General features: G+C 37.5%; 2 protein-coding genes across 2 annotated transcripts in view; both read left to right on the top strand.

Annotated features, from left to right (window-relative positions):
• The window catches only part of LOC134793521 (pre-rRNA-processing protein TSR1 homolog), a 561,986-nt gene that overhangs the window by 265,890 nt on the left and 273,074 nt on the right, over positions 1 to 23,022 (top strand). The gene's annotated exons all lie outside the window — the stretch shown is intronic.
• The window catches only part of LOC134793519 (probable serine/threonine-protein kinase DDB_G0267686), a 185,727-nt gene that overhangs the window by 135,734 nt on the left and 26,971 nt on the right, over positions 1 to 23,022 (top strand). The window contains exons 4-6 of the mRNA XM_063765105.1: positions 6,509 to 6,606; positions 14,806 to 14,966; positions 18,231 to 18,415. Of these exons, the coding sequence (XP_063621175.1) occupies positions 6,509 to 6,606; positions 14,806 to 14,966; positions 18,231 to 18,415 (444 nt within the window). The remainder of the gene's footprint in view (positions 1 to 6,508; positions 6,607 to 14,805; positions 14,967 to 18,230; positions 18,416 to 23,022) is intronic.

Below are 23,022 nucleotides of genomic sequence, written 5' to 3'. Positions count from 1 at the left end.
AACTTGCATTCCCAAACATCTTTCTCGCATTAATATATAAAAGATCATGTACAAACATTTAACTAAACACTTTAACAAAATGACTTATGGTGTCGTTGCGCTTAACGTTTTTGTTTCAATATAAATATATTCACCTCTGCGTTCGTCGTCACTATACTAAATATAATAGCTGATTTTTAAGGCAGAGGTGTAAAAGTATGTTATTAATTATCTTTTATTCAGCCCAACGTCAATCTTTCCCGGTATTAGGGCGCACATGTGACATATTAGCTGAATAAAGGGTAACTGGTGGTCTCTTACCCAGCCAATATACACCTCTTATAACTCCTGTTACCCCTTATAATTCCGTTAAATTGCTGCTACAACGCTCTTAAGTAGCTATGTGAACTTAAGGCTGCCTAATTTGTGCCCATTTAAGAGTTATAAAAGCTGAAAAGACGCTTATACAGCTCTTATGCAGCTTTTATATTCCAGCTTCAAGCGTATTCGTACTTCATTATGCGGCTGCTATACAGCTAATCTGTGCTACTTGGGTGCGGTCCTGAGCACGCACATCCATCTCGCTCGCGCTTACGCTCAGTCTGTTGCTTTGATTTTAAATTTGATGGGTTCAAAATAGTTTGGAATAAGTTCTGTTAAGTTTTATTGTCAATGAATATTATCATGTTTATAAATTATATCAAAATGCAATTCGCATGACGCTACGAACAAATCAGTTCAAGCGCTTAAAGCTTAAAACTGCGCGAGAGCTTCCACCGAAGACTAGTTAATATGCTCTCTGTAGGTATTAGACACACCCTCCTATCTACAACGTTAGTCCAGGTCCCAGTCCCACTTGACCCTCTACTTCGGGCTAGACTAGTCTAGGGGGAGCCACCTATTCACTTCTTGAAAACGGAAAGATAATGACTCGGTCCCGCTTTTGATACGGATTGTAAAATGTAATCTTTTCTAATAACTAAGTAAAAGAAAGTAAAAATTAGAATCAAGTCTCGAAAACTTTACACGGGTTCGAAGAAAGAGTAGATAAAGAGCGCCTTCGCTATCAACTACATATGCGTTTTTGAATGTTAAAAACTAATACTTGAATACGTTTATATTTTATACGTTTAACAAGAAGAAAAAAATTAGGATTTTAATTTTATGGTCCTAATAGGACGTAATGGACGTATTAAACATGTTAAAGTATTATAAATTACTATACAGTGACTAAGAATATCAGACAATTTGTCTTAGGTACCTACTTAAGTGCGTGCTTAAGTGCTACAAGGGTGCTTAATTATTTAATATCTAGTCTTAACAATAATTTTCATAAATAATTGTTGAAAATAATTGCCTAAAGCGGTATGGAAAAGAGCCAGATGCTATAGTACTCTCGAAAACAAAGAAAAAAAATATTTTCCTCTTCCTTTACCTATTTCCAACTTTGTTTCAAGCTAGTTTGTTCTCTCTGGGTCGCAGTCCACGCCAACGAAGTTTCAATTTAGGTAAGCACACGTCGAGTGCCTTTTCTTAACGAGCTTTAGGCTTGTTTGTTTTTTACGTGCCAACTCAGCATCTTTAGCCCGATGGAGCACATTGACTTGACAAGTGCTCTGTTCCGTTTTCGGCCCATTTTATTAGAAAGACACTAGAATAAGAAAGCGACGACAGTGTTTACAAGACGTTGAAGTTAATGAATTTGACAGGAACCCAAAAGCCATCTGCGTATGTACTCGGATAGATCTGGTGTTTGTCTTTTAAACCGAATTTAAATTTGAGGATTTTCGTGGTTTATTTATTTGTCTCTAATCATAAAAGCGACGTCATAAGTCATAACATCCTGTAATGGAGCATTCCCCGAAATTATATACCGCTGTCTCGTACAAACTCGAATCTCCTGAAGATTTGCAGGTGTAGGAGTTTTTTTTCTGTCACAATAATTGGGAAAAATGCTCAGTTTAAACGTTGAAAATATCTAGGTAAGATATAAAACAAAATGCGTTGTACGGGATCAGCTCATGGAATGCCCCGTATCATTATCGAGATAGTAAGCAGCTACCTACGTCTCACTGCTTGGCACAGTGGCTAAGTATCCCGTCCAAACAGTTCTGTTTGTTGATACTTTCGCGAAAGTCTCCTTTTGACAGATACTAATTTATTTGTTTACTTGCTTAATTTAATTCAAAATATATTAATCGACCAATTAGTACCGCCCTTTTCTCAAGTCCCTAAAAGTAAAAGTGGGTTAGCTGAATTAATTAAAATATTTTATCACTATGGCAGTGACTTATGTTTTTTGTTATGTGATAATAAAAACGGCATCTGGCCAGATGCCTAGATTTATTTAAAATGTTAACTTATATACTGACAGAACAGAAACTAATGATTAGTATCCATATTGGGCACTGGAGAAAGCTCTCGTACCCCGTATGGAGATAAAACCATTACTTTCAATAGTTCTCCGTAGTTGGATAAAATGTTATTAAATAAGGAAATGAGGTGGATTATCTCATAGTAACGGAAGTTGCTTTGTCGCCATGAGAAGTGATTGCATGGCGTTATTATAAAATAACCATGACGGTTACAGTACAGGGGATGCTATTTCAATCGCACAGAGAACGTAAACAAGCCCAACGCTCAGCTAAACCAATTCATATATAGGTCAATTCATGTATAAGTACTCTCCGATGCACACTTGCGAGCAATAATTCATTTAGGTACAGGAACTGTAGTCCTGAAAATCATGAGTATTCTGAAAACGCGTTTAAAATTTCGCCGCAAGTCCAGAAACACAATTATTTAGCCTTCTAAGTGTAGCCTTCTTCTGTTTTGTTTCAAAATTTATTTTTAGGATTGAATAAAAAAATGAAATGATAGCGGCTACAGCCTGCAATGTGTATTGCTTAGAAGCGTAGTTGGTATGGATCTCATGTCATAGTTACCACCACAGTGTTCGAGTCACCTAAGCTTGGTAAGCAATGGCAATACACTGGTAAGTGTGACTTTCGCTGGCAGTCGTGAGCTTACGTTCTTTGTTGTAGCAGTAGGCATTATGAGAACATAACGCAACTTTACTAGGCTCACTAAAGGAGGTACAAGGGAACGATTCGCTAAATTAAATTTAATAAAATTGTGAAAGTTTGATTTCTGTGGTATCTTTGTCGTAAACCTAATGCGAACTGTGAAATATGTACAATCATCTAGAATATGCTTGTTTCGTGCAGCTTATGTAATAATAGTTAGTGTTCTTCCTTAACTTACCGCAAATGCAACTTTAGATGAAAGCACACTTAATTTGCATAACTGGTGTAATTCATTTAATTATTAATAAGTACCTAGCCTCCTTATGTTAGTGCTTTCCCACATTTAATTACAGAGAAAATTATGTTTTATGAAAGCGAATATTTTATGAAGCGATAGGTACTATAAAGACTCCCAAACTAGAGGCACCCAGTGGTAAACTAGACCCGTTTAGTTTTGAACAGTCTTCTTGGTGTTTCCATATATTTAGAATCTGGTGAATGATATTACATAAAATAATTACTTAAGTAATTCTTAAGATACAGCATTCGAACCCACTAGATTTTTACTGAAAAACACTTGTCTAAATAATTTCAGTAACGCGCCGACCGCGCGGCTGTAGGTACTATCTGCCCGATTCGAACTTTAAGATACGTTAATTAGATCTAGAAACGATATGATGTGCCAGTTTGGTGACGTTATTGTCTGAAGGAACGTCACATTTGACACTGACATATCTAATCCATATCGTTTCTAGATCTATTAACTAACGTATCTTAAAGTTCGAATCGGGCCGTATGTTCCTAAATATTTACCGTGAAACATTTCCATGCGTACCATGTATTCTCAATATTAACTACGCAAGTTCATTGAGCATAGCAGACCAACTATTTGTTCACTCAATTTGCTAGACACAGCAAACACTGGACGTCGACAAACATTGTCGTGCGCTAAAAATTTACCGACCATGTGAGCCAGTTTTCGTAGTTATTCGTCATCCGTCATTACCGTACCTACAAGCTTTTTACCCGCCATGTCTGATAGTCATGGTTTTTCAAACAGGCAGTTGAGATGAAAACCTAAGACAGCCAATAATCTCATCTTGAATCTATTCTATCTTTGGTCTAACTGGATCTAAACGGAAAACGAACTAATTGGGCAGGTCAACACTTAGAATCCTAATAAATATGGTTTCCTAGTCACTATGATAGTTATATTTGTTCTGGTAGCATTTACATTTTAAGTTGAACTATCTAATACATTGTACTAAGCATAAGTAGCTTAGTCAGGGTACAACACACGAAATAAGTCGAATGTGATCGGTCCACTGACAGTAGACGACAAGTTATAATGAAATTCAAAGCGGTAATCTTTATTGTTTCTTTCCCTCTTGTTTCAAGTTGTAATTTTATAGCAAACTGATGCCTTCAGAATGTTTACGAGTCGTATCGGGTGACACTGGACTCGTCCCCCAGACCATTAGTCCGCTAGTGTTTCCCGCACTTCCTCATTACCATGCACTAAGCACGGGTCCTGCCCATTAACATTCCCCGTATCGCGAGCAAATATGAGAGGATATCTGTCTGGGATCTAGGAAAATGTAAGAGAACATGGCTGAGATGCTCGCCATTTCATAATGTAATCAGGGTTCGATTCCTGGTCGAGATAATTGACGAAAACGACCGGAATAACATCAGGCTCTGTGGTTATCTACTTTATAATACCTACTAAATTTTTACAAGCTTTTATTTAGTTTCACCTGACCGTTGTCTGTCTGTCTGTAATCAAATCTTGCAAGTTAAATTTGATCCACTTCCCGGTTTCCGATTGAGCTGAAATTTTGCATGCATGTATAAATCGGATGACAATGCAATACTATGGTACCATCGAGCTGATCTGATGATGGAGACAGGAGGTGGGCATAGGAACTCTGTGATGAAAAAACGCAACCTAATTGTGTTAGGGGTTTTTATTTAGAATTGTCTCGATGAGTATTAGTTGTCTGTCGTAAGAAAAGTACAGTCAGCGATAAAGGCTTGTACCAAAAATGAAATTTTTGGCAAAAACTTATTACATGTCTAAACCAGCAACATACAGCTACAGATGTAGTGCATAATTGTTTTCCTTCGTATTTTCTTGGAAACGTTCGTATTTGTTGCATGCTACTTCAGTCAACCTCAGTACTTTTTGTACCGAGACTGACTGAAATAGAAAGAGACATTCGTACGTTTCCGTGAAAATATGAAGGAACACAATTATGCACTACATCCGTACCTAAGGGGTCATCCATTAATAAAATTACATCACACGTTTTTGGGGGGGACAAGGAAATGTGACATGTTGTGACAGGGGTGAGGCCAGTCACAAACTTTGTGACGTCACTTTGACTTATTTAAATTGTTTAATTTGCTGTAGGTACAGTTAAATAACAAGTTTTTGGAACGATAATCATATTTATTCGTTTAATTTTCTCTCCTTATCAGTGTTGGGTTATAAAATTACCAATATTTCTTTTTTCAGAAATATTTTGATAAAATATTAATAATAGGTACAACCTACTTAATTCGATTTGCCGATTTCGTTGAAAAAATGTGACGTCACACCAGGGGGGGGGCGGTTTGCCAAATGTGACCAAGTGTGACAATGAGGGGGGGAGGAGTCAAAAAACCTAGAAATTCGTGTGATGTAATTGATGGATGACCCCAATTGTGTCATGTTTACATTTTTAGCCTTATTACATGAGTAAGGTGAAAAGTTTAAACATCTTATATTGTGTCATTTGAGACTCTTAATAAACTGGAGTCTTTCTTTAATCTTCTTAATAGACGCATTAACATAGCACTCTGGGTCTGAATATAAAACAACATTCTTTACGAACTGGGTTAGAGCTAAATCAATTATTATATTACCTATACTCTACAAATACACATTGCCTCGAAGCAAGCCAATGTGTATCTGCCTGCGGTTTAGATCATAACCCCACACAGAGCGGTTTGTTATTTGGATATATAGAACTCGTACATTTACGAGCACGCAATGTGGTTAATCCTGAACATTAGTGTATCAGGCCTAGCCACCATAAACGCTTTTATGTCAGGCATAGTGCATTCGTCCGCGCCATGTTGCGGAATTTCACTGGAACTATTTTTTTATACTATACTGAACTGTCACTCTATACATGAGAATAACAGTGCCCTCTTGACAATGATCATATATTACTGGTCAGACTTTAAAATAGTTGAAAGTAAGCTGTAGGTACCACAGATGTCAAAAAAAGAGATATATTTGAATTATAAAAGGTTTTACCTACCTACTTCATCTTAAAACCTTAGTTCTTAGGGTTATGACAGCGCCGCATCCGGAAACCGCAGTGTGATAACAGAACTATAGACCCCTAGGTAGTGTGTTGACTGAATATAAAAAAATAACTACCTTACAGTAATAAAATTTAAGGTTACGTCTCGGCGAATAAACTCGTGAATTTATATTATTTGTTTCGTTTCAGGTGACATCGAAGACTGCATAGTGACGCCCGCGTACCAGGGTCAGTTCACGCCGCTTCCCGAAGCCTTGTGCGACTGCATTATGGACCTCACGTCACAGGTAATAAAGCTCATAATCCGTTGCCACAGTCAGTGCAATGCAGTGATGTTGCAGATAGTTTTAAATTTAGCATGTAGGCAGTAGCTGGTTATGGAACCATTTGATTGCGGACTTTAAAAACACTGATGAGCACAAACATTTCTTGGTAATTATTTAAATAATTAATATTTATTTCGACGTAAACATGGAGACAATAAAAGGTACTTATAGATACAGCTGACTTCAGTAGAATGATGTGAAGAGGTAGGAGTAGAAGAGGGGGATTTTGGGGGATTTTTACTATAGACGCATTCGAACGCTTTGATGTGTCGTCTCGTGTCCCTGACTCGTATGGTATGGAGACAGCTCTAGGTTGGTGATTATCCGATTATGCTACGAAAACCAAGCCGGTATATATATGCAACTAGCTACTCATAGCTTTTGTTGGTTTAGAAAATAGAAAGCTACTTAACAGTGACTTAGCATAATTACCCACTTTGATACAATTTTAATACAAATTGACCTCAATTTGAGTCTTGGTCGTTTTATATTGTCTCGAAACTGTCTCGAAAACAAAGATGTGAATCGGGGCAAATAGAATTGATTGCTAATATATTTATTTATATTTGAACTTTCTCCGTAATCAGAGGTTATTTGAAGACAATAATGACCCTAGAAATGAAAACTTGTTGCAAATAATTTCTTATAATTCTTAGTTTCGTACGTATTACGTACCTATTGCTCTTGAAATGAGTATATTTATTCATTATAGAGGAGAGATAATCTTGATTTTGCATTGTGCCTATAAGTACCTACTCTATAAAAGAAAAAATAAAATAAAATAAAATTAAAATATAAATGCAATTACTTACAGTGATTTAATACCAGAAAGGTAAGCAAGCCAATGTGAATGGATAGGTCATGACAATTCGATCGTGAAATTGCAAAGTGCATGTTATCCCGGCATTCTGCCACGGCTGGGGTCCGCTTGGCAACTATACCTAATCCCGAGAATTGGCGTAAGGCACCAGCTTTAGATAGGCACTTACACCAATCTTTCTTTCCGACGACACAAATACGGTCCTCTGATCAATTTGTATAACATGATTCTCAAGATTTTTGAGATATGGTCGTTTAGCTTCTTTTCCCTGATGAATTCTCAGATAAACTTGTAAAAATGTAATTAAACGAAACTTTCAATGTTCCTCATTTCACCTTGCACTCGTAAACTTTTCCACCGACATTCTCGCAGCTCGTTATTTGAAATAACTTACAAATTACCTCCAAATATTTGAAAGTTATGGAATAGAAGAGTAAAATTGGTTGGTCGTGTTCGCTCAGTTATGCTATATGGTTTTGGCAAATACTTACAACAATTTAGTTGCGCACGATTGGACTGGTTTTCTTTTTAAATGTCATTCAGAAAAGTTATGATTTGGTATTAATAAGATTCCGTTATAGTTGATAATAATAATAATGTCGCTTCGATCACCGCTTATTGATGTCGAAGCTTTTTATAAGATCTCTCTATTTTAATCCTCTGAATGTCTTCACCCATCATGGATCAAGAGAAGTGCGCTAAGCCGAAGCCAACACGTAGAGTACTTTTTGACACTTTAATGAGATGTAAGGGGTACACCGAGCGAATGCTGCCCTTGTCTGTGTCATGGGATGCGCGCAGATGCTCTGAATTATTTTTACTTTCATATCGTCATATTCATATTTCGTATCATTATTTTAATTAAGTATTTGGTTTTGCCTTTAATTAAGTATTTAAGATTACATGTCTGTGAATGAACACTATGAACAGTCAAATAGCTAAAAACACCAAAAATTTAACTTAAATCTTCACTCATAATATATCATATACTTGCATATACGTATCGGCAGGCGTGGCTCCGCGATTTCGTCGCTTTGCTACAGGTAACTAAAAGTACATCCATTCGACACCAATTTTGGGGAAAGCCATAAGCCGCGCGTGGCGCTGTCGCCACCTAGCGGCCATATCTGTGCTGATCGTAACAGACGCGTTTTGTTAGAGAGTGAGTCTTCTGTACCTAGTACTATTATTTATCCTGTGGTATCGGTTAAACCACTTTGCAATATTTATAGTATTACACGACTAGTTTTCTTAATAAACAGGATTTGGAAAACACGTGAACCAAGTTGATATATGGATATGTGACCATTTTGTGACTTGCTTTGGTATTGCTAGATTTATTTAGAAATACTTATTAAGTTCTAGCCGAACGTGTTTTTCTTTAGATTCGACTTATAGGTAGTTGACAAGTTTTACAAAATCGCAAGTGCGCACTTATACTCACAAAATATAGGTACGAGTAGGTATAGCCGGTATACAAATACATACTTACATAGGTATGGATAAAGGCATAGCATTTGAAAGCACAATGTCTGCATACTAAGTCCATTCGCGGCTGCTACCGGAATCAATATTTGAACAGACATTGTCATCTTTATTACACACTATACATACCTACCCAGTCTATAATAAAAACTAGGTACAATGTCTACAATGCATTACTTGTGTTACTAGGTTTTTTTCTCTATCAGTCCCATTGGATACGCCCTTCGCAATCGCGACCTCGTTGACTTGCCATAGTTGCCATACCTATCTCAGATACGAGTAAACGCAGTGAGCAAAGACTTACAAGTAAAACCAGTAGAATTGGTGGCACACCCTTTCCTCTAATGTTTAAATATTCAAAGCGCATTAACAAAGCCCGTGTCAAGAGCGCGTCATTACGTAAACCGCTAGGCTAAGCAGACGCTAAACTTGACCGTGAACACGAATTTACGGCCGCCTGAACCTGTTCTGGCGAGATTTTTTAATGTTTGGGCCAAGTCGATAAAATAAATCGGATTTCTTTCAGCGGGCGGAAGAGGGTCCGGTTATCGACGTTATAATGATAGGATAAACCGACCATTTCTTTATATATAGCACCGTCAAAAAGTGGTGTTAGGTCTATCTCGTCAATTATTGTTGTTATAAGGTATGTCGTTATTAATGATCATGTCATCTACCCTACAGCCTCAGAAAGTAGTTAATCAATAATCAATGTAAAACATTATTAAACTAGGGAAAAATCGTTTGTTTAAAGATAATTTAATAAATGTAAACTAATATTATTTACTGTATTAAAAATAATTCCACGTGTAAATTCAAATGGCGATTGCCTATAAAAAATTAAATGTTTTTTATTTGCATTAATCTGTATTTACTTGCTACGCAAAAAATATACTTAATATCAAAAATATTTTTAGGTATACCGAAAACTAGTGCCTACGTCAAATCATGGAATTAGTTGTCAAGCGGACCCCAGGCTCTCATGAGCCGTGGCAAAATGCCGGGATAACGCGAGGAAGAAGAAGACCGAAAAAGAAAAGCATCACTTTCTTTTTAGCTCATCCGCAAGAGCTTTTTCCTTGCACCACAACAAAATTCCTTCATCTTTTTGCTAAACCATCCCCCCATAGCGATTCCATGAAGTCATCGCTTCGCCATCATCTAAATCACGATCAGTTCTTTTTTAAGCACATTAATTCAGCGGCGTGATATCATTTCTCAAATATCTCAACATAGTGGAATTACAGGTAGTGCAAGTTTAAATGTCGTATTATTTTAAAACTTTTGGTATTTTATAGCAACTTGATTTAATTAGGGATTTACGATAGGTACATGTTTTTTATGGCTTCATTGTGATTAGATCCTCATGTTAAATATGTTTAGTGTTCGTCCTGCAATTTTAGTGTCATCATTAATCAATCAATTTCATAGGATAAGTACTAATATATAGCTTTTATATATGTATATAGCTTCTGTAGGTGAATATTAAATAAAATCATTAGAATAATATTAAATAAATAAATAAATAAATAAATATTAGGGGACATCTTACACAGATCAAACCTAGCCCCAAACTAAGCAAAGCTTGTACTATGGGTACTAGGCGACGATATACATACTTGTATAGATAAATACATACTTATATACATAGAAAACAACCATGACTCAGGAACAAATATTAGTGTTCATCACACAAATAAATGCCCTTACTGGGATTCGAACCCAGGACCATCGGCTTAGCAGACAGGGTCACTATCCACTAGACCAGACCGGTCGTTAATTAGAATAGTATTAATGTTAAGTAGGTATACTTGGATAGGAATATTTATGGAAAAACGTCAGGTAATTTTTAAATGTTGCATTGTGTAAAAAGTACAAAAGACGAATTTAATGCCTCAAGTCAAGGCATTCTTCACTAGTCAACCGTAGTGCTAAACAGAAATTAAGACGTAATACCCAACCCAAGTATTAAGATCTTATGGTAAATGATCTATACTGGAAATATGTAGTGTGTAGTGTCACAAAAATAACATACAGATGAGGATCTAAACTATATTTACGCAACAAATCTGTAATACCAGGGAAGTCATTAAATACACCATAAAGCACCTCTGCCGGCCTAGCCAAGGTTACAATCGCTATCGCTTCGACAACGAAAAGCTTTATGTCTCTCTATCACTCTTCCATATTAGTGTGAAAGTGACAGTTGCATTTCGATCGCTACGGAGCGTAAGCGATTGGCATCTTGGCTACGCGGCCTGTTACGCTTGCAGAGCGACAATATACATCGCGAGGCGTTACATTTGTCAAAGTTGCGCAAAGGTATAGCTACCTGCCTAGTCTTTGTACCGAACCTGCAGTGACCGATGTGGGCTGAACATTTGAACTGGTTTAATGAATGGTTAGAATGAGACATTATCTTACAGTGATATAAGAACTAGGTATAATACTTTAGAGACCAAATGAGACGGTAAGGTGAACATGAATTTCCTAACTGTCAGCCATAAAATGTATGTCAGATACCTAACAGTTTGAAGTTATTTTCAGATATCTATATAATATTTTTATCTCAATTTTGAATCAGATCTCTAATGAGTCTTGTAATAGGTACTTAGAGCAAAACCCATCTTTTAATATTTTGTCATGATGGTAAATTGGTACCTACTACTCCTACTAGGTAAAATTTTACAGAAAAAATATTTTTAAATGAAGAAGAGCTGATACGTTCTACTAAATTTAATCACTTACTCTACGATTATGTATGACATGGATGCCACGCAAAATTTGCTGTTCCATAGGAAACATTGATTTATGATATAATTCACCGAAATGTATGAAACTGCATTTTTTTTATTCAGATTTCGCCCCACAGTAAAAAGTTGATCAGTATGACCTATATATTAACCCCTCGGAGTATGGATAAACATAACAAAATCACTCTGTATAATACCGACACATACAGCTTAGCCTTAGGACAACATACGAAACACTTCCCAGCAATAACAGCCTGTAAACGAACAAGGGACATTTATCGTGGTAAAAGCAATTGCGATATCTATGAATATTCATCGGGTCGATCAACCGCCTAAGCTTGCAGGCTTCGCGAGTAAATAACGACTGGTTGGGCAGGTGCTTGACAACTCACACTTATTACTTAGCCCATGTCGATAGTGACAGGTTGATAGAGTTTGAAACACGGTGTGTAAACTTATTGCTATCACCATCAGCATTGGGTGATCAAAGAAAATTATAGGGTTCGTTTCTGTCTCATCTTTGGTTGGCTGTTTATTCTAATTTCGAGTTGGAATCAGTATTTTTCATTTAAGGGAGCTAACAAAAAATTGTAGTTTTAATATTGAATTGTTAGTATTGTTAAACGTTTTTACAAAGACAAATAAATGCTACGGAAAATTCACACGGAAACAAGACGCCAACCAAACCCTTACTAAACATCATGAAAACATGATTTATATATTTATTCTCATAATATAAAATTACAGTATAAATTATGCTAAACAAATCTACATGAATTTAGATTAGGATTTCCATTCAACTTTAACTGTTGCAATTTTAAACAGAAGTATATTTTCAGACCAAGCTGGTAATCGTCTGCCTTTGCCATTCAATTACAAACATACATCCACGCGTTCACGAATATGAGCATTAAAATCTACATAATAAACCTCTCCTTATCCTAATCGCATCAATGAGAAGGCAATAGTTGTAAATAGACACGTAATCTGAGCCGAAATGCCTGAACAATATGAAACGCGCATAAATATGCGCTCGCGCAATAGCAATGTGGACCGGATTCCTGGTCCTGAAGGTCGGTTGTTGCCAAACTAGCTCAAGAATAGAACAGCACCCTCGGTAGAAGAATGTCCTATACGATTGTCATAACCTAGTCTCATACACTTTGTTATACCGAGATACTATGCAGATCAAAAGGATTGTCTGTCCGGAGACCAGTAACATGACATGTCACACAACCATTCAGATGATATCATCAAAGGCTTGGATATCGTAATACCATCTCAATGGCAGCACTTGTCGTTTCAAATGATCTGGTGAAATTTGTATGGCCGCGAAACATAATTTGAATACTCGTTTATTTTAAGGTGCCAACTTTGAGAGAATACACATTTCATAGAATGATTTAGTTTAATTTAAATTAAATTGGCACCCGCTCAGGCTTTAATATCGGTGCCTGACCTGAGCGTTAACCTTACTCTGAACCTACTTTACCTTAATTAAATAATTAAGTACAAGGTACAGTCAGCATCAAAATAAGCGTATCAGACTATACGTATTAGTATTAGTGCGAAAGGTTTCGTAATTTTTTTCTCGTCGATCTAAATCTGAATACTCTGAAACCTGAAATGTTATTTACACTTGAATTGATCCTATGTTTATTTTCCAATAACCTGCTACTAAAGAATTAACACACAGATAACAGATTAACCTTGTTATAACCGCAATCCGCAAATAAAACCAGTATGGCATCTGCACTTAAGACTTCGTTTTAATTCTACATATAGATGTATCCTATTAGATACGAATATAAAGGTCAAAATATTTATAAACTACGCCGCACGAGCGAAGATTTAACTGGGTGAAGTTAAATTTAAGTTGACAGAGCTGTCATGCATTCGTATTTGAATAAATGAGCTACAATATTCATATTCAGACTGTTTAAATAGTGCCAAGTGATTAGTCTTGGTATGATTAGCATGAAGTTAGACATCTTTCTACTAGTTCCAAACTAAATAGATTTAGAATTTTCTTGTAGTTATCGACACAAAATTTTTTCCACATATATTGAGTTCGGTCACAGAATAAATAATATATGCCGACATAATGTAGGTACCTATATGAGCCGTTTATAAGGTCGACATTACTATAGTATGACCTACAAGTATTGCACTTGAATGACAAAGAAACATTAATATGGTTGCTTACAAGTGACAAGTTCCAAAACATATTTATAAGCAAGATCTTATCGTCGAATTCAAACTCTTCATTGCCATTATGTCACATTGTATCAATTGAAGGTCGTGTCAGCTCAGTACAGCACATCCTGCTTTGCGTCAGATGATCTTGATGGATGATAATATTATTGATTATTCATGTATATTTTATGAACTTGAAAACTTATATGCGTATGCGTGAGAAGAAATATTTAAACTCGCTCATATAATATGCACCTACATATCTGAATTGATATTTCTGTAAAAACCTAATAAAAAATATCTCTTCGTTATGGGGATACTACATTGGAAGTACAATCCGCACTCGAGCTCTGTGAGGTTCAGGGGTTTAAAAGTAGGATGACGCCATGTGCTTGCACCGGGTACATGGAGTGGATATGGCAAGCACGGGCTTTCCGTAAATCTTTGGAGCTTGCACGATTGCACGCGTACATACGTATACCCGTTAGTTTTCACGCACCTGACACTATTTAAAATCTATATTTTTATACATAGAATTAGAAAAACCAGTACTTACCTAGTTGATAGTTAGTTATGCTAGGCACTTTCGGCAAGTCGACTACCATTCCTATTTTGCGTGAAAAACGACGAGGTAGCGCTACTCTAACTACCCCAGCTCCTCCACGAAACCTAGCAATTTCTTCTGGTTGTTAATTGCTTCCTTTAGTGTGCACATAGTCCCTAGGTGTCTGCTCACACATACTTTCTACCTGTTTTTACAGTCTAGGAGAATATATCTATAAGTTTCCTCTGCTTCCATGCACACATAGGGCTATAGATCTGATTTGCCCATATTATTAGGTGTATCAGCACAGCAAAGCAATCAGGTTTGACCACAAAGACTAATTCGGTGCTTATTCTCCACAGGGGCAGTCAGCGACGCTGGAGAGCATACGAACGTCGCTGTCGTCCAAGTTCCCGGTGATGCAGACGCCGTCTCAGGAGGTGGTGTACGACACTCTCGCGCAACTCATGCAGGACAGGAAGATCTACCAAACCTCGAGGGGCTTCTTCATCGTCACCCCTGAGTGAGTACATTTATTTTTAATAGTAAAATATTTTAGAGAAGAATCGCTTGTCAAAAATCCCTAAAATAGCTTAATGTATTGACGTAGCGAACCTAACACTTAGCGCCACTTGAACCATCCCGGTTACACCGTTAACCCGTGTCAAATTGCCAAACTCCAGGTTTAACCGGTTAACCCCGGGTTAGTGACTTAACGCGGCTGGCGCAAGTGGCGCTTAACGAGGTAACATGTTTGATATTAAAAACAAAAGATAAAGAAAACGCATCTCTTTAAAATATAATTAATCTTAACCGATTTACCGTAATACGGACCGTTAACGCAAAATCTGACAGAACAACGACTTCAAAACGTTTAAAGCGGTACCATAAATATAATTTAATTGTCCTCTTGCAATTTCATGCATTAAAATTTCACAGCAATCAACACGGTCGAACCCTTAAACAAGTTGAATCGTTAAAATATTTATTAAATCTCTCGGTGCATGACTCACTTCACCATTTCTAGACGTTCAATTGCGCAAAGTGGAACGCACCCTGCCTCTCGATGAGTAAACGCGCCAATTTTGGCGCCAAACTTGACATTGCGCGCCATTTATAAAATAGCCGGCTTAGCTGTCAGACACAGTTGCACTGATGCATACAAATGAATGACTAACAGCTCTGGATTCGTCTGAACTGAAGCGTTGCATTTATTTTTAGAAAAACATGATTAGATATCGTTTAATTGAGAGTCCGATTGACAGCTTAAACACTTGGTTTTAAGTTGTCACCTGCAATAATAGGTTACTCTTCGAAAGCCGCCAAAATATGTGAAACGCTCTGATTATGAGTCTACAACTACATCTACTAATAAGATCGTGTCATGTCAGATATTTTTGCGGCCTTCGAAGAGTTACCTACCTAATACCATATCTACAGTTGATGCTCTTAATGTACCTACTTATGCAATAGAAACCGTCTTTGTAATATACATTCCAACATCTTTTTTGTAAAGCTTTAGGTATGTATAATAATATATAAGATAAGTAATTTGCAATCTCAAGTAATGCATCTAGTTAACCCTATTTAAGAACTAAGGTACTACGTATTTAGCGAGACCGTAGGCGTATTAAGTTGCGTGTACGCAGAAATCTGACATGATTTACGTTTGTCCTTCCAATATTTCGAAAAGTTATTTTTCTTCCATTCACTACCTACTGTGCTGTAGGAGTGAACGATTTCGAAATGACCGAATGGATTAATAATAATCTTTTATCTGCAGATTCATTTATCATTTACATGGAGACTGGATTAGCATTAGCAGCCAAGGGCGTTATAATTTGCAATATCTTTGTTGCGAATAAAGTGATGCAATGTTTTCTATTTGAGCTTTATGTGCTTAAGTGCCAAGCCAAACTGAAAAATAAATAAATGGTTCTGAGAAATATATATAACTAGCGACCCGCCCGCTTCGCACGGATCACACAAAATCTTAACAAATTATTATGCTTGAATGTAAATTCAATGTTCACGTGTAAAAGTGCCCTTGTAGCCTATTTGCTGAATAAATGTTAAAGTTTGAAGTCGAAGTTTATACACTTAAACCTTCCTCAAGAATCACTCTATTGATATGTGTAAACCGCATGAAAATTCGGTCCGGTAGTTTTCGAGTTTATCGCGAACATACATACACATAAACAGACAGACGCGGCGGGGGACTTGTTTTATAAGGTGTAATGATAGTTGAGTTTATTAGTTCATATAGGTATAGTATTTTATGCATCAGTTCTGTTGTATTAAGAGAAGTCAAATACCGGTGATTGGCCTCCGCCTTCGTCTCCGGCTTATATTGTTAAGAAAGAAGCCACGAGTTATCTATTTAATGACAATCATTGCAGGAGATCATCTGTAATAAAAAATACGAAATAAGGCATACAAATAATTATGTTTTAGTAAACACCATTGATTGGTACTGACAAGCGGAACGGACAAAAAACGATCACGGAACTGTTTCGTCTGTTTTACCATAGTAAAAACCATAGGGTGTCATTTAACACTTTGTTGAAATGCGATTATAATGATGACGCTCAAATTTCATGAGCGCTTCCTTGTTCTTGTCAAACTGACACTAATAGTGACGATTATGGGTAGGTGTAATTTAAAACCTTGACATAATTATCTGTTATCATATGAATATTTTTAAGATTTATATAACCAAAAATACTTAGGTACTTAGGTATTAGGGATGACTTAAGTGTCAAAGTAATACGGGGTGAATGTTAAGAACGTAACAATTATAAGTATTTAGAACTATTTATACTTCTAATTATACTAAAAATATATTTTTTCCACGGCGATAATTTTGTCGCCGTCATCTGGCTATACATACCTACGCAGGAAAATATATTATAGTCCTACACAGGTACGTAGTCAGTCCTACCTTTAATACGTTTAATAAAAGTTTGTAGATAAAAAAAAAAATAATTTGAACGCCATGTGACAGGAGATACTGCGATCTAAAGCGATCTGAACATGACTCGTCAATCTGTACTGACTTGCAACACGCACATTAACTTATTGAGCCTTAATTTCGAAGAACTAAGATTGAAATTTGATAAACTTAACTGAGGTCAAGGCGTCATTGATTTTTGACGTGAACCTGGATTAAGAGGTATGAAAGTAATTACTGAAGACGTAAATCGATTAAGCAAACGCGTTGCAAGATTATAATTTCGACGTAATACCTAGCATATACATAACATAACATTAAGCCTGTTTTTGGAATAATGCACACTATTCCTTTGTAATAAGACAAACTGCACCTACATAATAAACATCTTCAGCGACGACCATATACCAGTGTAATTAAGTTTTAGCTTCTTGATTGTTCATTGCAAAAGTTTAAGTGCAAGGGGCAAGCGTGCAATGGGGTCAGCATTTACATGAGTTGAAATAATTTCTTTTGATAAAACAAATTATGGTGAATCGCCAGTAAACATCTGTTTAGGCGAAACATAATATGATCAATTTCTTTCACGATTTCAACGATGGTTCCACAAGTAAATAATCCGTAGGTAGTTATGGTCTAAATAATACTCACATTGCAGAGTACGGCTAAAGGTTGAAAACACACCTTGTCAAAATTCATATATTTTCTTATTAAGTGAAGATTCTGATGACATACGAGTACTTACGCTTGTCAGAAGCTTTTCGGCAAAAAACATCATAATATTTATAATCTAGCGATTGTCTTACATGTTTAACAAAATATTATCTCTTGTTACAGACGCCGCCGCTCCCGGTCCCGTTCATCATCCCGCCACCACGACGACGACTGCCCTTCCCCGCGGACGCTGCTAATGTCCGACCAGGAAGCGCTGCACCAGCTCTACGGCGAGATCACCACCGTCCGCGACGGCGCCATCACGCACCAGTGCGTGCAGACCAACCTCGCTGACGTCATCTGCGGGGGTGAGTACACTACTGCCGTCCCCGCGGACGTTTCTCATATCAGACCAGGAGCTCCGCCAGCTCTACGGCGAGTTTACCACCGTTCGTGACGGCGCCATCACGCATCACTCGCACCAGTGCGTGCAGACCTACCTCGCTGACATCATCTGCGAGGGTGAGTACACTACTGTCTCCCCAGCACTGTTCATGTCCGACCAGCACGTCTAGCATGCCGAGCCGCTATTGGCGTGATTCTATTTGTAAAGTCGCGCTTGATGTATGAAGCCGCGAGACGTGTCAAGATATGCTAAGGCTTGCAGGTGGCGCTACACAAACACTGTATGAATCACTGTGTTACGCAGTTTTATACACAATTATTTTTGTCGATTGTCACCCGTGAAATCGGCAGTGCCGCCCAAGTTGTAGTGGACCCGTGAAATCAGTGTCGTATACCTAAGATAAATAAGTAATAGTATTATGATAACTTTAACTAGTATTATAATCACAAACTTATTGTTAAATACACGTACAAATGTCAAGCTTATAACATGTAACTATTTATAAAAACAGTTAACAGCCACAATTATACAACGTAGCAAAAGACGGAAAGCGTGGCATGCAGATAATGGGATCCCGTTGACGCTGGAAACAAACGGAATGTAGGGCGCCTGCAGTGCCCTGATTGTAGGCCACGGAATTCAGCGGACTCAGCGCAATTTGCGAGCTAACTCACTTTTAGGAAACGATCGACGTTTACTCGCAAAGCTTGCCGAAATGGAATTATTGAACGACGTTTACTCGTGTCCGTGTTGAGTTTACCTATCGAGTTAACTCTTCAAAAGGTACAGATGGTCGAGTATTTCATCCATAACTGACGTAATTTTACACCCGAAAGGAAGCTTTTTATTTAGGTGTGATTACACTTCATCTGTTGCTAGATTGATCTTTATTGTGGAAGTTACAATAATAACAAGTCACATGAATTATCTTCCGAGGTTGGCTGTCAGCAGGGTGACCCTCTCGGGCCAGCAATTTTTAGTTTGGCTATATATCCAATTATCAAAATTTAAAATCAAAATTCAATGTGTGGTACTTAGATGACGGAACCCTAGGAGGTGACGTGAATACTGTACTCTCTGATTTGTCTTTTATTAAGAGTAGTTTCGAAAATATTGGTTTAGAACTGAATTTCAGTAAATGCGAACTCTTTATTCAAAAATCTTCTTGTACTTTGACCAACTTACAACCCAAATTTGACGATCTGACTCCCAATATCAAATCAGTAGACAAGTATTCTCTTTGCCTCCTGGGTTCTCCTATATTCGAAGAATCTTTTCCCGATTATATTTCTAACTCCATAACTAAATTCAAAAGTCACACGGATCGCTTACTCGAAATTAGCCCTCATTATGCTCTTGATGTGATTCTTAAATTCTGCCTTTTTGTCCCTAAATTTACGTATGTGCTCCGCTGTTGTCCTTTCTGGATACATCAAAATTTATTGTCGCCCATTGATGATTTGATCAAAATTAGTTTAGAGACGATTCTAAACATTCAGCTAAGTGAGCCTTCCTGGTCTCAAGCGTCCCTCCCCATTCGGTTTGGAGGTTTAGGAATTCGCAAAATTTCCAGTGTGGCTTCCCCAGCCTTTTTGGCGTCCACTCATAGCACGTCTGGTCTCATAGGAAATATCTTAAGGGCTTTGCCCACAAACTGTGAGATCGCGGGCTTTGAGGACGCCAAAAATGCTTTTAAAATTGCTTGCCCAGGCAAACAATTTCCAGACAACCCAAATTCACAAAGGAGTTGGGATAATGTTTACTGTGATTTAACTTACAATACTCTCCTAAACAACTGTACAGGTCCAGACCGCGCGAGGCTTTTGGCGGTCGGAGCCCGGGAAGCCGGTTACTGGCTACATGCCCATCCTTCGCCCAATACTGGTACTTTCTTGGATCCGGCCTCCTTAGACTGGCGACTGGTTTGCGACTCGGGGTTTCGGTGTGTACGCCACACATATGCTCTTGTGGCACGGACGTGGACCGACTGGGACAACACGGATTATCTTGTCAAAAAAGTGCAGGCCGTTTTTCGAGACATGCGTCGCTTAATGACATAGTCCGTCGGTCTCTTGCCACCATCAATGTGCCTGCTCTTCTTGAGCCGACTGGCATTATCAAAGATGATGGCAAGAGGCCCGATGGAGTGTCCTTAGTTCCTTGGAGCTTGGGACGGATGTTGGTGTGGGATGCTACCTGCGTAGACACACTGGCACCGTCCCACCTCCAACGGACTACTGTAAAAGCGGGCGGAGCGGCGGAAAGCGCCGAAATTCTAAAACGTAACAAATATAAGAGCCTCGGTAGAGTAGAGAGTACCATTTTGTACCATTTGGTGTTAAAACTCTAGGTCCATGGGGTCCCAGCGCGCATAAGTTGTTCGCAGAAATCGCGAAGCGTCTGGTTGACGTAACTGGTGACCGAAGAGCTGGCGGCTACCTCGCACAACGTATCAGCATTGCGATACAGCGAGGAAATGCCGCCAGCATCCTTGGTACAATGCCTCAAGGGCCTATTTTAGATTTAAGCTAGTTATTAATTTCGTTTAGTAGTACCACTGTATATATATTGTATGGAAATAAAGATTTATTTAATATAATAACATATTTATTTTTTAGTTGTTAGGGTTTTAGTAGCGTAAATATAAACTCTTGTGTAAACATTACAAAGGTTAAAGTGTTAGGTATTACGACAGTGTCAAGTGAGCAGTATGCATGATTGAGTTTCCCCTAAGCTTGTGCTTGTTCAAAACATCATTAATTCAAGATTTTGTACTTCTTGTTCTCTTTGCCGAAACATGTGCCAAGTTGCAGGACAAAGAATGAGAGCCGAGAATGCACTTTTGTAACAAACACAAGGCGGTTATAGTGTATCCAGCGAAAATGAACAGTTAATTTATTTGTTGGAAAACTCGGTCAGCATCAGCAGTACGAAATAGTCCGCATTATGATTTCCTTCTTGGGATTCTGAATAAATTGTCAAAACGAAATGGCTATCAATCGGAGATTGTTATCATAGAACGTCTTCGGCTCTATGCAGAAGGTTCAAAATAAAACATTTTTTTATCGAGCATAAAAAGTGACCTAGAAAAGGTCACGACAGTCGCAAGGGACGTGACATTGCCAATTTGTTGAGGGAACAGTTGCAACGGTACGATGGTGAAATGTTTTGACAACGGCATTTTAATCAATAAACTTCTATATTTGACCGATTACGCACGGGGCCGACGATCGCGAGTAAACTTGTGAACTTGGCTCTTATTCAAATCATGTAACTTTAAGTTCAACGGGTTTGATAACAGTAATTGTATTCAAGAAACAGGTAACAGGCTTTACAAGTAACAAACTTTGTTACTGTCACGATGATCGAATTCATACTTATGTTATTATACATATAATTCGAATTTAAATTGATTATACATATATTATTATCTTAGAACTTAGCTACTCCATAAGGAAGACATAGTTATTACATGGTACCTACAACGTATACTTACGCAGATTCAAAGTACCCAAACAAATGTCAAAATTGTGTTGAACAATCGACATTTGAAACGCGTCGCGGACGCCTTCTATTTATTTTGTGAAACTGACTATAGGTAGGTAAACCTTTGACACCTAATACAATAGGACTAATAGTAGGTAGGAGTCATAATAAGTATTGTATCTATGTAATGTGTGGATTTGAAATATAGGCTATTGCCTCCAAATACAGTTTAAATAATTAAGTAAATACCTATCTTATTAATTTATTTACAGTTACCCTAGCCAGTTTGCCGATGATTTACTAACTAACACGCTTAAATTCATCATAGCTGAAAAAACTGGGCAACATACTTTGCTATCGATCCGTCTGATCTGATACCAATACACATTATTCAAAGCTACCATTTCTCTCGTTCTGGATCTGATAGAAAAACTACACTAATCACAAGCTTATGCCTTTGACTTAAGGGCGTGTAAACTTAAGAGGATCTAGTGAAAAGACCGGATACGAAAATCAATCTTGCACTGACGCGCTAAGTGCAGTGCTTACTTATAAAGGAGAAATGCAATAGAATGTATGAAGCTCAAACATAGTTACAACCTTCTTTCTTTGGACAGCTGAATAAATGTTGTAAAAACGGATGAAACGACACTAGGTTCGCCTAATCGGGTGACGTTGTGATTTATTTAATACAGTAGCTACTAATATTCCTGCCTCTTAACGACTTTAAGACGAACCAGTTCTATTTCATTTCTGATTACCTACGTATGGTGTTAACGGATCTCAAGCTTTTTTCTAGCTCGCTTTCAGCAATTTGTTCGGTGAGCTTAGGGAATAGCAGCTTAGTTAACGTATGGCGATCTGCTATGATACCTAAGTATGTTGTGTGTTCTTATACGTAAATTCTTAAAAACATAACGTCTTAGAGTTTCTCACTTCATTGATATTTATGTAGATTTATTAACTGAGGAGTAGAAGTTTTTAATTTCGATGTAGTTACGACCTTATGTCACTATAAGAATTGTGACAGAGGTAAACAGATAAATCAATCAGAGAGATAAACAGTTAAACACTTAAAAACAA

This window comes from Cydia splendana, chromosome 9, assembly GCF_910591565.1.
Source record: "Cydia splendana chromosome 9, ilCydSple1.2, whole genome shotgun sequence".
Taxonomy (NCBI): domain Eukaryota; kingdom Metazoa; phylum Arthropoda; class Insecta; order Lepidoptera; family Tortricidae; genus Cydia; species Cydia splendana.
Note: the sequence above shows the minus strand (reverse complement) of the source record. Positions and strands in the feature narration are given on the sequence as shown.